Source organism: Malaya genurostris, chromosome 3 (assembly GCF_030247185.1).
Source record: "Malaya genurostris strain Urasoe2022 chromosome 3, Malgen_1.1, whole genome shotgun sequence".
NCBI classification, from domain to species: Eukaryota; Metazoa; Arthropoda; class Insecta; order Diptera; family Culicidae; genus Malaya; species Malaya genurostris.
Genome location: NC_080572.1, coordinates 302,322,795 through 302,338,869, shown reverse-complemented (window position 1 = coordinate 302,338,869; position 16,075 = coordinate 302,322,795). Strand labels below are relative to the sequence as shown.

Genomic DNA, 16,075 nt, shown 5'->3' with positions numbered 1-16,075 from the left:
AAATGCGACCTATCCATTCCGGCTATAACAGTCCGCGGTTTGCGGTTCTGCAAGAACCGGAAATAGTGGTCACAAACTCTAAACTGGAACGAACTTATGATTCCGTACATAACTCCTGCATTTCATCCGGATCTGACTTCCGGAAAATTCCACGCCATCTTATAAAGCGCACCGTTACGTACACGCGGTGGTACGGCAGAAGAAAACACAACGCCGCTTCTACGAACGAAGCACGCTGTGTGTTGTGTTGAATTTCGTACACGTACATGCGATAAAGAAAACGAACACCAACACCGAAGCTCGATTTTGGAAACACAAACGAGTCTATCGGCACCGAGCACGAGTTCGAATTTTCTACTGTTTTGAAGAAAACCGCATCAAGACCAGTGCTGGAAACAATCTCTTCACGCGACATTTTAAAATGAAATTCCTAAGTTGGTTTCTAAGACTGCAGATGTTTGCTATAAATGTCGTGTTGATGAAAACTTTCGCGTTGCGTGCTATCCGGGCAGTCATATATGAATGTCGCGCGAATGATCGCACAGATGAAAGTCGCATGTGACAGTCATGAGCGAGCGCTACATGAATGTAGTGGGAACAGTCTTACTCGTATTGGGCAATGAATGTAACGAAAAAATGATAGTCATCAATAGAATCGGATGCATTTTGTTTTCGGTGTGAATTTCATTGCTGGTCGTAGACTTTCATGAAGAAATTCATAATGTTGCTCCGTTCTGTGCTTCAGAATGGAAACGAATATGCTCAAGTATGTCATTTATGAGGAATAAGTGTCTGATTGGTGCCTGAGCATTACTGACATGTGTGATATGATGTCTCGAAATTAGAAATAAGTTGTAAATGGAATAACAAATAAACACAGTAGGGTTATTTTGAGTATACTAGTAGTATATAAATTAATTACTTAATATTTAAATACAATATACTAGGAGCAACTTGTACGTAAATTTTATAGACGTGAAATATAATTTAACTCAAAATTTGAGTGCTAATTACTCAATTTTTATTGCTTATGCTTATGTAACATTTTCGTAAAAATTGAAGCGTTTATCATCAAGTGCGTGCCCCAACCATGCAAACATGTGGCAATCAGGTGGCGTCAGATGTGGTGAGTAAGCTGCATGAGCAAGAACTTTCCATCTCAACCAAATCTTTGGTGGCTCTAGTGCGATATGTTGGCATGGTTTCAATATACGAGCAATTTTTAGTGTATAGCATGATTCAAATCGGCCAATTGTTATTGGTACAAAGAGAAAAAAACCTGTTTTAATCCAACTAGTGGTGTAATGAAGCCTTTCTTATATCAATCAAGTAATTTTCTTTGATTCTTAAAAGAACAACCGAAATCGGTTTCTTTGACCGTCTACTGATAAAAACTTTCAATTGGAGAAGATTTGAGGTCGATTTAGAAATTTTTTTTAAGGGTTTTCACCCTTTTCAGCGGTGGTAAAAAATTTTTAACACACTTTACCCTATATTTCCGGATCCGGAAGTCGGATCCGAATGAAATTCAGGAATTGGAAACCCTTGGTTTCTTTCAAAAATCGAAGAGACGATGCTTGCTATTCAGCGTTTTCAAACTTGTTCGGTGTTCTGCTATGCTCTTCGTTTCTCACGTCAAAATCACTACTTTTAATTTTTCGATACCACTCTATGCACAGCTCTGCTCCAAGCATTCGATGTGGCTGGGATGTTTACAAGTTGTAGGCACAAAATTCATCATTTACAGTACAGTCCAAGTATTCTGAATAACGACGTATCGTTTTTTCGATCGTACACGCAAAGACCGAAATCAGCTTTTTGGCGAAAAAAATAGTTGATTTGCTGATTTTAGTAAGTTATTTTTTAGGACAACTAAAAAATTCTTATATTTGCTAATTCAGATTTGTTATTTTTGAACCCCTTAATAATGCTAAAAAGTTGGTTGAATTTGCTAATTTTTCAGTTGATTTTGCAACATTTACATGCTGTCATTTCTTAGCAAAGACACGCTCCACTTTCATTCAACTAATATTTTTAGCAAAATCAGCAAAACTATGGTTGATTTTAACAAATAATTATTGTTGATTGCAGTAAAAAATGTTGTTGAATTAAGTGATATTGTTGTTAATTTCAATGAAAATTGACAGTTAATAATAACAATAAACCTTCTTGAGTTAAGTAATATATATACTGATTCCAACTAATATGAACTGTTAATTTTAGCTACAGCCAAAACGAGTCCAATTAATTAATTTATTTTAATTGGAATTGTCAGTTGATTTGATCAATAAACTTTCTTGAGAATTATTTCTGTTTATAATGTGAATAATTGATTTTGCACTATGAACTAATAGCTGCTTTACTAAGTTTGTAAAAGGCCTCTTAACAAAAGAAACAATACATATGGGTACGGTCCTGATTATAACTCATTTAATCTAATTTTTTGAATTCTTATTCACTGTATAAATGATTTGCTTCTCCAAAGCAACATTTTGTTTGTTCATTGTAAACTCTCACTTACAATCACGAAGCGTAATTACAAACGATCTGCTTTGGTTAGGCACGGAATGTAACGAATGGCCAATGAAAATGTCTTACCATTTCGGATAGTAGCTCTTTGATTCATGTGTCCTACTCTATTGTTGTAGATGCTGCTTGTAACATCACGGTAAATTTTCTAAATGACCGTACAGGGAAGTGTCAGTTTCGATTTGTTTACTTTCTTTTCTGATTATTGAGCGACTAAATTAGTATATTTTCGTTTATTTACATGTACTAAGCGGAAACCAAAGCATTCATATGTATGATACAAAAAGTTCAGAGATAGAAGTCGGAATGGCAAAGCAAGCATAGAATATGCAATAAACATGTACTTTCTACACTGGTCACAGAAATGATTGTTTGTTAATCTTTTAATAATTCACTGATAGCTGAAAGCACTCCACAAATAAACTTAAACCAAGCAACTTTACAGCAGTTTTACATATCGGTCAGTTAGAAATTTCAAAATCTATATATATAAAATATATCAAAACAATTTCAACAAGACTATCCTGTTTTGTTTTTCAACGAATTGTGTTGCTTTGACACTTCTCATGAGTTTTTGACTAATAAACTTGTTAATAAAACCAATTGCATTCTTGTTTTCTTTGTGCTGTCTTTCTGCAGTGATGATGACAGCCAAACAGCGTCAAACTATTTGATTTTAACAACGAAATTAGTTGACAACGAGAATTTCGTGTGGGATTGAAATGTTGCTGGTTTGTGTCCAGGATTTTCGCCATCTAAATATATTCGCTAAAAACAAGAACTTTTTTCAGCAAATTAAATTATGATTATTAACCAATTTATTAGTTATTTTAGCAGTTTTGATGTTAAAATCAACTAATTCAAAAACAGTAATACGAATTAGGCGCAAAGCTAATTTCGGTCGTTCGGTGTATTTCATTCGTATTCCTAATAACGCTAGCAAAATCAAAGGTAGCTAGGATCCGACCGAACCATATTCGATCGAAAAACCAATACGTTATTCAGAATAAGGGCGAATGTATCGGTAGTTATGTAAAACTTGTACTGATGTAAACTGAATATTGTTGCCAATTGTCAGACTGAAAAACTGTGACAAATCTCCAAATAACTAGGGGAACGTGTCACTTGAGCCAATTAGTTCTGAAGGAAATTCTCCAACAATTTAGTGGTTAAACCGGAGGAACAGCTTGACGGTCACGAGAGAACTGTAAAATTTGCTGGCATTCATATTTTTCTTGGCCATGGCTAAAGTTCCGACAGATTGTCATGAGACCAATCGAGTGTATTTTTTTAGATTTTTTTTGTAAAATGCCTAATAAATCAGTTTCAAGGAAAATTTGTACCATTAAATTATCTCTATCCGAAATTAGTCCATTTGTTCATGCTGATGTTCATCACGGTAGTTTTCTGAAACAGTAAATCGACCTTCACTTTTTAGCACATCAAGTTTTGATAGATATTTCCAATGTAGAAACAGATCTTTTGTATAGGAGTGTTGGGCTTCTCTTAAATCCACAACCCAGTAGAGACGGCTGGGTTTCAGGTATTTTAACTCGAAGCCGATCCTGACGCTATGTCTAAAGATTTTTATTTTTAACGGGTACGAAATTAAGAATTTGCGTCCAGAAATGAACTGATTTCAGACTTCAACATTCGACGGATTCGTGGCAGGTTTCGGTTATGAAAAACATTGAGTTTTCATAATTTTCTCACAAACAATAAGCTTACAGAACTGTTGGCTATAAACTCGAAATTTTATTATTTCGATAAATTCAAAAACATTAGGTTAAGCAATTGAGCAGCACCGGTTACCATTTCCGGACTGCCTCCGAATGATTCTAGTTCTCGTAGTCGTACGCTCGATGCATCCCCGGTTGAATCGCTCGCCTCGAACAGCTGTGGTCTGTAGTCGCGCCAACTTAAAACACAGACATTGACGGCGGCTAAACAAACAGTGTCCGCAACTGGGGTAATGCAATCGGAAAACAGAAATAAATTTCCACTGCCGCAGCAACCGCCACCAACGCGAAAAAAAATTCCCCCCAACCGTACATTGAGAAAAACACAAAAAATAAATATTCTTCTTTCTGTTTGTTCTATTTCGGTGCAGGTTGCGGATCCCTATCTGCAGAAAGCTCGGGCCGCGCAGTGCGTCGATCGGACGCTAACCGAACTCAACACCCGTCAGTTGGCCATCGGTGATGAGTGGGAACGCTGGAACGCCCAACAGCAAGCGGAACGGACTCTAAACGAAATTATGGCCGCCAACATGGAAGTAAGTGTACAGAACAACGTACGAAATATTGTTTAGTTTGCTAATCATAGTCGTTTCCCTCGGCACAGACCCTGGCCGATGCTACCAAGTTGGAAGAGCAGCTCTATCCGATTTTCAATACGGCTTCGGACAATCCGGCCGATCTGAGTGCATTCATTGGATTGAAACTGAATCAGATCCAGGCGGATATTCGGGCGGCAGAAAATGAGCTTACGAAACGATTTGAATCAATCGATCAGCTCGCATCCACCGGAACTGACTCCGGTGAAAAAGTGGTTCAAGTGAAAAACAGTTTGAACTCAATCAAAACCAAGCTACATACGATCGCGGCGGACTTTCAGGAGCTTGCCTCCGTCGTGGATCACTTCCTTCGGTCCGTTTCGACCTGTCGCGATAACATCAAAGATTATTTCGCCCGTAGGCAAACGGTCACCGGACCGGAAAGTGTGGAATCCATCACCAACAGTTACGAACAGTTTAAGCAGAACACGATGGAGTACTTCCGGAATTTACTGCAACAGAGCGAGCAGATCATTGAACGCATCAAAACCCAGGAACCGCCAGGTGCGAAGGAACAGGACACCGATAAAATCATAACACTGCTGGAAAATCTACGAACCTACTTCGAAACACAAACCGAATCGGAAAACTCGGAACTCCGGAAGCAACACGCGGTGATCGCGTTCGATAAGAACCTGCACGAGATCCGGACGGAAATCGGAACCAAAGTGGAACAGTTGAACCGAGGCCGGGGAAACTATGGCGAGAACACCGACGGGGCGAGACGTAATCTGGTGGTTATCGAGAAGTTTGAGATCGAGCTACAGGTGAGTAACTATCAAATATTTGTTCCGCGAAAGTCACAACAAATTTCGGGAAAGCAATCACGATCACGGCTTAGCTTCGTGGGTGGTGTAGAAAATCGTGTCCCCTTCTCATAGACTAATGTGATGGGTAAACTGCGGGTGAAGGGATGGCAATTATGAATGTGTTGTACGTGAGCTTGTTTATTTGTCAAGAACGTGGTTAGCGATGAAGTGATTTTTGAGTGGTTTAGGAAAACCAGGAAATGTCTGCCTATCGACTCTGTATTTGTACCGAATATTATCACGCGCTATCAGTGGCAGCTGATGCTGTTGATAATAATAATATATGATTATCATATGACTGAATATGACTGAAGCTCAACCGTTCAAAACTTTTCACCCTCTAAGAAAAAGGCGGGCGAGTAATGTCAGGGACATAACCGGATGAAATGGATACGAATAAAAGAATCTTTCGGTGCTAGTCACTGTCGAGTGCAATGCGAAAAAACAGTTGGAACTTGACTCGTCCAATTTGTTGATCCGGATTCTGGATCAGATCTTACCGCTTTGCTAGAGGTCTGGACCGTGACTTGGTTGACGGTTCTAGTTTCATGTTAAGAATTTAGATTTTGAACTACTAGGTCCTGGATTAGTAATAAAAAAGGTAGAAGTCCACGACCAGGGTATAGTAAGTCTAGGCTCAGTTCTAAATCCAAGTTCAAATCCATAAACGAAATTTGCGCCTGACTCTGAATTCAGAATTGGCAACGAATTCTGCAACAAAGTTTTGAACTGAATTTTAGTACTGTGTTCTGGAACTGAGTTTTGTAGAACGGTATTCCGTGTCTGAACTCTGGAACCGGCACCTGGATATGAATTCACGACCTAGGTTCTTGAGCTGAACTGTAGAAGTGGATTCTGGGCTTGAAGTAAGGAGCTTAAGTTTGCAATTCAATATTCAATAGTACTTAATTTTCAACTAAATTACTTTGCGGATCTAAATTCTGAATCTAAACTCGGAATAAAAAGTTTAGATTGTCGTCCTAGTAAAAGAAAGCCTAGCTCGCGACAACTTTCTCTATTTGGTGCTCATTGAATCCTGAAATTGTAGAAAAGTTTAATTTTAAGTTATTTATAGTTGTCTCATACTACTAATATTTTTTTTTGCTCTAAGTATTGCTTTGAGAATTGCTCTCATGGCTGCATGAAGAATTGCTTCGAGACTGCTTTAAAACCTGCTTCAAAACTGCTCGAAAACTGATTCAAAAATTGCTTGAAAACTACTACAAAATCGCTGTAAAACTGAAAATTCCTTTCAAAACCACTCTAAAAACTGTTTTCAAAAATGTTCGAAAACTGCACTTAAAACTGCTTTAAGAACTGTTCAAAAACTACTTTGAAAGCCGCTCGACAAACTACCGAAAACGGACCAAAAACTGAATTAAACCGTCTCCCAAAATAGTTATAAAGCTGCTCTAGTAATTGTTTTAAAATTGTTCGAAAAATTTCTTAAAAAGTGTTCAAAAGCTGCTTTCAAAACTGCTCAAAACCAGATCGAATCAATTTTCTAAAACTGCTTCAAAAACTGTTTTAAAAACTACTCTGAAATTACTTTAAAAATCGCTCTAAAAACTCTAAAAATTACTCGAAAACTAATTAAAAACTCACAAAACTGTTTAAAAACTGCTTTAAAAACTACATAAAAAATGTAGTTAAAAACTGTTTTAAAAACTGCTCGAAAACTACTACTAAATCGTTCTAAAACTGCTCCAAAAATGAAAACTATTCGAAAAACGACTTACTGTTAAAAATGAAAACTATTCGGAAAACTAAAACTGTTCGAAAACTGATCGCAATACTAGTCTAGATAAGTTTGGGTAATTTTAATGTAATCCAACCTAGTTTTGCCTGATCTTGTTTGAAGTGTATCTGTCATTCGAGCACTCAAACAGAGATGCCATTTATACAGATTTATCTGTATTATACAGATTTTTACATGCTCATACAGAACAGACATCAAAGCTAGTACAAACTTTTCCAAAATTTTATTTGATTAGAGAATACAGATATATACAGATTTTTTATACAAAACAATACAGATTTTCTATGAAAATATCTGGCATCTCTGCTCGCAAAAAAATGTATGTCAAGTAGACAAAGAGTTGACCTGCATCAGACCCTGTCAGCTTAGAGCGTTCAGCAATGCCATCGTATGGTATCACATTCAACATATCACGTCAATTGTATAGGTGCGCAGTGCTGCTAATTTGGCGCGCACGAATTTGATATTTCCTTCCTCTAATTCTATGTACGATATTCGATGAGGGCACCATGCTCAAAAAAAGGATGTTGCCAATGATTTGTTCGGGAAATGTGAGAGCTGTATATCTTGTTAATATGATGTCTTTGCCTGCGTTGAGCAGTTGCAAAAAGAAAGAAAAAACAGAAAAGAAACAAATACTACGTTGACAGCTTCTTATGTCAAAATAATGCTTTTCCAGATCTCGGCTAAACTTTTCTAATCCCATTCTAATCCAGTGAGATCTCTGCTAAACCTTTTTACTCCCGGTAAAACTTGTTTGAGTTCAGACAAAGTTTAGAATGATTTGCCCCTTGGAAAAACTACTTTGAAGACCGCTCGAAACACTGAAAGCGGATCAAAAACTGCTTGAAAACGTCTCCCAAAACTGTTATCTAGTAATAGATTGAGAACTATTCGAAAAACTGCTTAAAAACTGTTTGAAAACTACTCTCAAAGCTGCTCCAAACTGTTTAAAAGTGGATCTATTCTTGGTTCATTTTTTTCCGCCGGATTCCACACGGCATCTAGGCTGGTACTGTCCGGAGAGAGCTAATAGGTACTATCAATCTCCTAGTGGACCCCAGCCCCTCCTAGGTACAAAAATTCAAATATGTACCAAAAACAGTCATTCCATCAAATTGTCCAGAACTTCGCCCAATAGAGAAATACCGGGCTCTAGTTGAACGAATACTCGTCAAAACTAATACCGTTTTCGTTTTTGAACCTAGACGCGGGCTACTCTGACTCCGAGTAAAACGAACACGTGGTACGCGCCCTAAACAACAACTAATGAAGAAAAGAAAAAATAAACAAACTCGGCTGGATGCGTGGTGCGACCCGAGAAAATATTCAGAGCGAAACTACGCGATTGGAGTCCGATCTAGAGCGACCTCAGGTTGCTAAAACAAACATATAAAACGTTGTTTGGGCGACTCTGGGTCAGCTTTCGGGCTGCTCTGATCAATAAACTAAAACGGTATAAGAAAAAGCGGTTGGGTAGTGTCAGAGACATAACTAGATGACGTAAATACGAATAAAACTGAGATTCTTTTTCCACACTCCCGAATATCGATAAGCGTATTCATTAATTCATTTAGAAAAACCCACAGCTAATCGTTTGTGGTCTTCTAGGATTTCGAAATTTAAGTTAAGAATTAATATGACATTAAAGGCGTAGGACAGTACGTTCTAGACGTAAGTATTGTACTATTTTCCCGTTTCAAATTAAATTTTCTTGGAAATGTGATGAATGAACCGCTCGAGTTGCTTTTTTTTGGATTGAAACAACCTGTTCATCTAATATCTCGACTTTCAAACAAACAATGAACAATTTCTCTATGGGTAGCAAATCAATTATAAATAAATTCTATGACTAAACTGACTATCTTAAACAACATGCACGAATGAATCTCCCTTATATCAACCAATCAAAAATATTCATGGTTTGTAATCATACATAACTAGTGCCTGCTCCTAGTGTCGCAAGCTCACTGCTCTCAATCACTGAAATTATTCCGCATTTCGACGTGAACATTTGATAAGGGCACATAAACCAATGAGAGATTCTCTTTGTTTACTTTCTCTTCTGTTAATAACACCTAAATTTTCTCGTTCACTTACCAAATTTGAATATAGAATGAAAGAAAATATCTCCAGCTTTGTAATAGTATCATACATGTAACGAACAATTGCGTAATAACGCAGATATAATCGAAAGAGAAAGTAAACAAAGAGAATCTGTCAATTGTTTTAAGGCCCTTTTGAAATGTTCACGTCGATTTCTATGTTGCAGTTTTTTCGTTCAATCCATGCGGTTGAAATTATGCGCGCCAAATTTTAACACAGAATTTTACCTTTATGCTCGTTAATACTAAACGTTTTAGAAAACCTCAATTTTGAAGCTTTTTTTTTTTTTTTTTTTTTTTTTTTAATAACTATTTATTGGAATATGAGTTAAAAATAAATTATTAAGATTTAAATTGGGTGTTCAGCCACAAGTGGTGACTTTTCAGCCCTGTTATATATATATATGATTTGGTTATTACCATGAAGACATTATTTGCTTCCGCAATTCTGAGATTTTTGTGTAGGGAAAATTCTAAACCTACTTGTATTGTGTAATGGGGAAAAGGAACTTATATACTAACTTACTAACTAATACAGAGAGCGAATCGATTCAATTGAAGATTGCATCGATTTTTGTCGGAATTTGCTTATAATATTATGTGACATTACATCTAATGGTTCTATATTTGTGAGTCTGTGTAACTCATTTGTACTAAACCAGGGAGGCTTCAGAATCATTTTCAGAATTTTATTCTGAATCCTTTGAAGCGTTTTCTTCCTGGTGGAACAACAGCTTGACCAAATTGGTACCGCATAAAGCATGGCTGGTCTGAAAATTTGTTTATAAATTAACAATTTGTTTTTTAGACAGAGCTTAGAATTTCTGTTTATAAGAGGATATAAACATTTAATATATTTATTACACTTTGCCTGGATTCCTTCAATGTGATCCTTGAAAGTGAGTTTTTTGTCATACGTTAAACCTAAGTATTTAGCTTGATCAGACCATGTCAATTCCAAGCCATTCAATTTGAGAATGTGATTATTGTTTGGTTTAAGAAAAGAAGCTCTTGGCTTGTGAGGAAAGATAATTAATTGCGTTTTTGCTGCATTTGGTTTAATTTTCCATTTTGACAGATAATCACTGAAAATATTTAAACTTCTTTGTAGGCGACTGCAGATCACTCTTAGATTTCTACCTGTGGCTAACAGACTTGTGTCGTCACAGAATAACGATTTCTGACAACCAACGGGTAGATTTGGAAGATCAGAAGTGAAAATATTATACAAGATTGGAGCTATACTCGAACCCTGCGGAACACCGGCTCGTACGGGTAGCAATTCAGATTTACAATTCTGATAGCTAACCTGAAGAGTACGATCAGTTAAATAATTTTGAATCATTTTGATCAAATAAATAGGAAACTGGAAATCAGACATTTTTGCTATTAAACCTTTGTGCCAAACACTGTCGAATGCTTTTTCTATGTCTAGAAGAGCAACTCCAGTGGATAACCCAGAAGATTTATTTGCTTTTATCATGTTCGTTACTCTGACAAGTTGATGAGTAGTTGAATGTTCATGACGAAATCCAAACTGCTCTGGTAAAAAAATTGAATTCTCATTTATATGAGTCATCATTCTCAACAAGATAATTTTTTCAAAAAGTTTACTGATAGAAGAAAGTAAGCTAATTGGGCGATAACTTGATGTTTCTGCTGGGTTTTTATCAGGTTTTAGGATAGGAATTACTTTAGCGTTTTTCCATCTTTTTGGGAAGTAAGCTAATGAAAAACACTTGTTGAAAATTTTAACCAGGAGTCTCAAGGCAACATCGGGAAGATTTTTAATAAGAATATTAAAAATTCCATCATTACCAGGAGCCTTCATGTTTTTGAGTTTCCTAATAATTGATTTAATTTCATCAAAATTCGTCTCAATAATGTCATCGTGTGATAACACTTGGGTTGAAATATGATCATATTTCAGTGAGACTTCATTTTCAATAGGACTCACAACGTTTAAATTAAAATTGTGGACACTCTCGAACTGCTGAGCTAGTTTTTGAGCTTTTTCACCATTTGTAAGAAGTATTTCATTTCCTTCCTTGAGAGCAGGAATTGGTTTCTGAGGTTTCTTAAGAACCTTGGAAAGTTTCCAGAAAGGTTTAGAATATGGTTTAATTTGTTCAACTTCTTTAGCGAAATTTTCATTTCGCAAAAGAGTAAATCTATGTTTAATTTCTTTTTGTAAATCCTTAACTATGTTTTTCATAGCAGGATCACGAGAACGTTGATATTGTCGTCGACGAACATTCTTCAACCGAATGAGCAGTTGAAGATTGTCATCGATGATAGGAGAATTTAATTTAGTTTGAGCTTTGGGAACTGAAAGATTTCTAGCTTCGATAATATAATGATTCAAATTATCAATTGCTGTGTCGATGTCCGCAGAATTTTCTAAAATAGTTTCATGATCCACATGATTTTCAATGTGAGATCTGTAATCCAACTAATTAGCTCTATGATAGTTGAATATAGAACTAATTGAATTAATTATAGCTTCGTTGGATAGGCTGAATGTTACAGGAAGATGATCTGAGTCAAAGTCAGCATGTGTAATCGGTTCACTACAAATGTGACTTCGATCCGTTAGAACCAGATCAATTGTAGACGGGGTTTTCAAGGAAGAGAAACAAGTCTGATTACTGGGATGAAGAACTGTGAAGTAACCAGCTGAGAGTTGATTATGAAGTATTTTACCATTACTGTTATTTTGCCTACAATTCCACTGGACATGCTTAGCATTTAAGTCCCCTATTACGAAAAATTTCGATCGATATCTTGTAAGTTTTTGCAAATCGCCTTTAAAGAAATTTAATTGTTCGCCGGTGCATTGGAATGGCAAATATGCTCCAGCGATGAAATAAATTCCATGAATGGTTTCAACTTAGATTCCCAAGCTTTCAATAACTTTAGTATTGAAAGAAGGTAAAATTCGATGTTTAATTTGCCGTTGGACAAAAATGGCAACTCCACCACCCATTCCAGTAAACCTGTCAAATCGATGAACCACATAATGTGGATTACTTTTCAATTTGACATTTGGTTTAAGAAAAGTTTCTGTCACAATGGCAATATGAATTTTGTGAACTTTGAGAAAATTATAAAATTCATCTTCACTCGATTTCAAAGATCGAGCGTTCCAATTTAAAATATTCAAATAATTATTTAACATCACTGTTAAATTTTAAATTCATTATAATATTATTTGCAAATTTCCATCCGATTTGAAATGCTTCAAAAAGTGATGAAGTCGAATTCATTTGGATGATCATTTGAAAAAGTTGATCTTGTAGGTAGATCATTTTATTTTCAGTTATATCGCCTATATCGACTTCATTTAAAGAAGCGAATGGCATTGAAGGAATATTTGTAGGTAGACTGCCATTAGAAGAAGATGATTTGGCCGGTCTACCTATTAATAAATTGTTTTCGTTAAAAAAAGAACTGCAAGGCGGTCCTGTATTTTGATTATTTACATTAGAAGAAATAGGTGATAGATTTCTACCTAATATACCAGCATAACTGACATTAGAAGAAGATGATGACGAGGTCGATCTACCTGTCAATAAATTGTTTTCGTTAGAAGACGAATTGACAGGCGTACCTGTTTTTTGTTTCGAAGAAATCAGTGCCTTAAAAGAATTAGGCGTGGCATTTGTAACGGTTTTTTGATTTTCTGGTATGTTCTGTAAATTTAAGGTCGTTGATTTGACTTGTTGTCGAAGCGAACGAGCGTTTAAAATTTTTTCCCTGACAGGACATTTCAAATAATTGGATTTATGATTTCCATTGCAATTTGAACATGAAAATTTATCAGTGGTTTCATTCATTGGACAAACGTCTTTCGAATGCGATTTACCACAATTCAAACACCGTATATCCATATGACAATTTTTGGTTCCATGACCGAAGCCTTGGCAACGACGACATTGCGTTAAGTTTGCAATACGATTATGCCGTTTATAATGTTCCCAATGAATTTTAATGTGGGAAATGAAACGTACTTTTTCTAAAGTTTTCAAATTGTTTACATCACTTCGATTGAAGTGTATTAGGTAAAGTTCATGGGAAATTCCAGAGCGTGGTTTAGAAGTACCATTCGCTCTTTTTTTCATAAGTATTACTTGGGAAGGGGCAAAACCAAGCAATTCTTTTAATTCATTTTTAATTTCATCAATACTTTGATCATTTGATAATCCTTTCAAGACAGCCTTGAAGGGTCTGTCTGATTTTATATCATATGAATAAAATTTATGTAGTTTCTCGGACAAATATCGAATAAGACGTTCGTAATCTTCCAATCCATCCACCAAGACTCGACATTCTCCTCTTCGTCCGATTTGAAATGAGACTTTTACTTCCGGGAGAAAAGTAGAAAGCTCAGTACGGAATGCTTTTGTTGGGATCTTTCGGAATTCTCGTTAGCCAAGTCGATTTTGATGACTGTAGCTTCAAAGCTGTAATGCGAGTATATTCAGTTTAAACAAGTTTGATTACAAATTTAACTTACATTTAGTATTCCTACTAGGTTCACCTGACCCAACAAATAAGAAATTCGATTAAAACAATTCGTTTGTTTAACAATCTAATATGTGATTTTCTATTACTTGTGTGCGATAAGGGTTATGATCGTTTACAATGAATACAGTGAAAAAGGGAACCGGTAGTTGGAAGTGATGTCAGATCTATGGCATAAGCAGGCAGTTGGGAGTGATGTCAGATCTACGATACAGTGGCGTCGTTGGCCCCTACATCCCCCGACCCATAATTCTGTTCCGCAGTGGAACAGGCATTATCATCTTTGTTGACTTCTAATACGGCAATCTTCGTAGCTGGTCTGCGTATAACTCCCGAGGCGATCTTCACCAAAGCTTGGCGAACTTGACCATCTTTGCTTCTAACAACCGAAAGAACGCGTCCACGTATCCACCCATTTCGGACAGTCTCGTCTACGACTACGACCAAATCGCCTGGCTCCAGTGGTTTAGTATTATCAAACCACTTCGTGCGCTTAGTGATGGTAGGGAGGTATTCCTTCACCCAACGGTGCCAGAACTGATCCACCAAATGTCTAGCGAGCTTCCAGTTAGTCTTCAGCGCTTCCTTTGGTTCGATAGTATTTTGCTGCTTTTGAATCACCCCGCTTGAGCTTGACAGCAGAAAATGATTCGGAGTAAGAGCTTCCTGGTCATCCGCGTCAAGAGGAACAAATGTCAGCGGCCTGGAGTTAACTATTCCTTCAGCCTCAACCAATATTGTAGCAAGAGTTTCCTCGTTTGGATGTTTCGTTGTACACATAGTCGCGAATGCCGTTTTGACTGAGCGAACGAGTCTCTCCCACGATCCACCCATGTGTGGGGTTGATGGGGGATTGAAGAACCACTTTGTATTGATATTGGTAAACAGCTCGGCTAGTGTCTGGTTCATCACCTGAAACTGTTCCTGGAGTTCGCGACTAGCGCCTATAAAATTAGTGCCATTGTCACTGTATATTTCCAGGGGGGATCCACGACGGACAAGGAAGCGCCGTATAGCCATCTTGCAAGACTCTGTGGACAAAGAGTGCACAACTTCCAGATGAATGGCGCGGACCGTCAAGCACGTGAATAACGCTATCCACCGTTTCACTAGACTTCTACCGACCTTAACAGCTATTGGCCCAAAATAGTCTAAGCCGACGAATGAGAATGGACGAGTATACGGACTCAATCTAGCACTCGGTAAAGGAGCCAATTCGTCCTTCCATTCTGATAACTCCGTGTTTATCCAAAAATGGAGACATGTTATAAAGTTTACTAGAACCGCTCAGTGCACTCTTAAGCTTACATTCAGTTGTCGTTTCCTGAAACCTTTTGAGTAGGGATACTTCGTCGGGATAAACCATACTCTGAACTACACGCCAAAGAACATTTTCGGCCGTTGACAGCTCGTCACTAGTAAGATAACCTACTTCTTTCGATAGACGACTAAAATTTCTGCTGTTCGACACGAATCGACCGACATACGCTGTCATTCGATGGAGACGCTCCCACTTGGAAAAGCGTTCCCATGCAATAAATCCATCTAGCGGTTTCACACAATGAGAATAACATGGCCGAAGTTCCTCGATAGTTGAAAACTGTTCGGCGATCATCTTCGGCCACTGCGTAAAGGAGTGTTTCAGAAACTCAGGACCAGCAAACCAGCTGCTACTCATGAAAAGTTCTGGACCTCGTCCCCATTTTGTCGCTAAGTCCGCAACGTTGACATTGGTTGGTATCCATCGCCACTCACTCGAATCAGTTATAGAAAGGATTTCACCCACTCTGCAGGCAACAAATTGTCGGTAGCAACGATGATCAGAAAAGATCCACGCCAGAACTGTTTTGGAATCCGTCCAGATGAATTTTTGAGATACCGGTAGTGAGTGTGTTTCGATGATGGTTTTCAGTAACCTCGCTCCTAGTAGAGCGGCTTGGAGTTCTAACCTCGGAATGGATAACGACTTTAAGGGTGATACTTTTGCTTTCGCTGATACCAGCGCCACTTTGAT

At 37.3% G+C, this 16,075-nt stretch overlaps 1 protein-coding gene across 15 annotated transcripts in view; it reads left to right on the top strand.

Annotated features, from left to right (window-relative positions):
- Positions 1-16,075, top strand: part of LOC131435991 (titin) — a 389,662-nt gene that overhangs the window by 108,056 nt on the left and 265,531 nt on the right. For all 15 annotated transcript variants that reach the window (XM_058604330.1, XM_058604327.1, XM_058604329.1 and 12 more), the window contains exons 5-6: positions 4,640-4,804; positions 4,873-5,631. In XM_058604330.1, the coding sequence (XP_058460313.1) occupies positions 4,640-4,804; positions 4,873-5,631 (924 nt within the window). The remainder of the gene's footprint in view (positions 1-4,639; positions 4,805-4,872; positions 5,632-16,075) is intronic.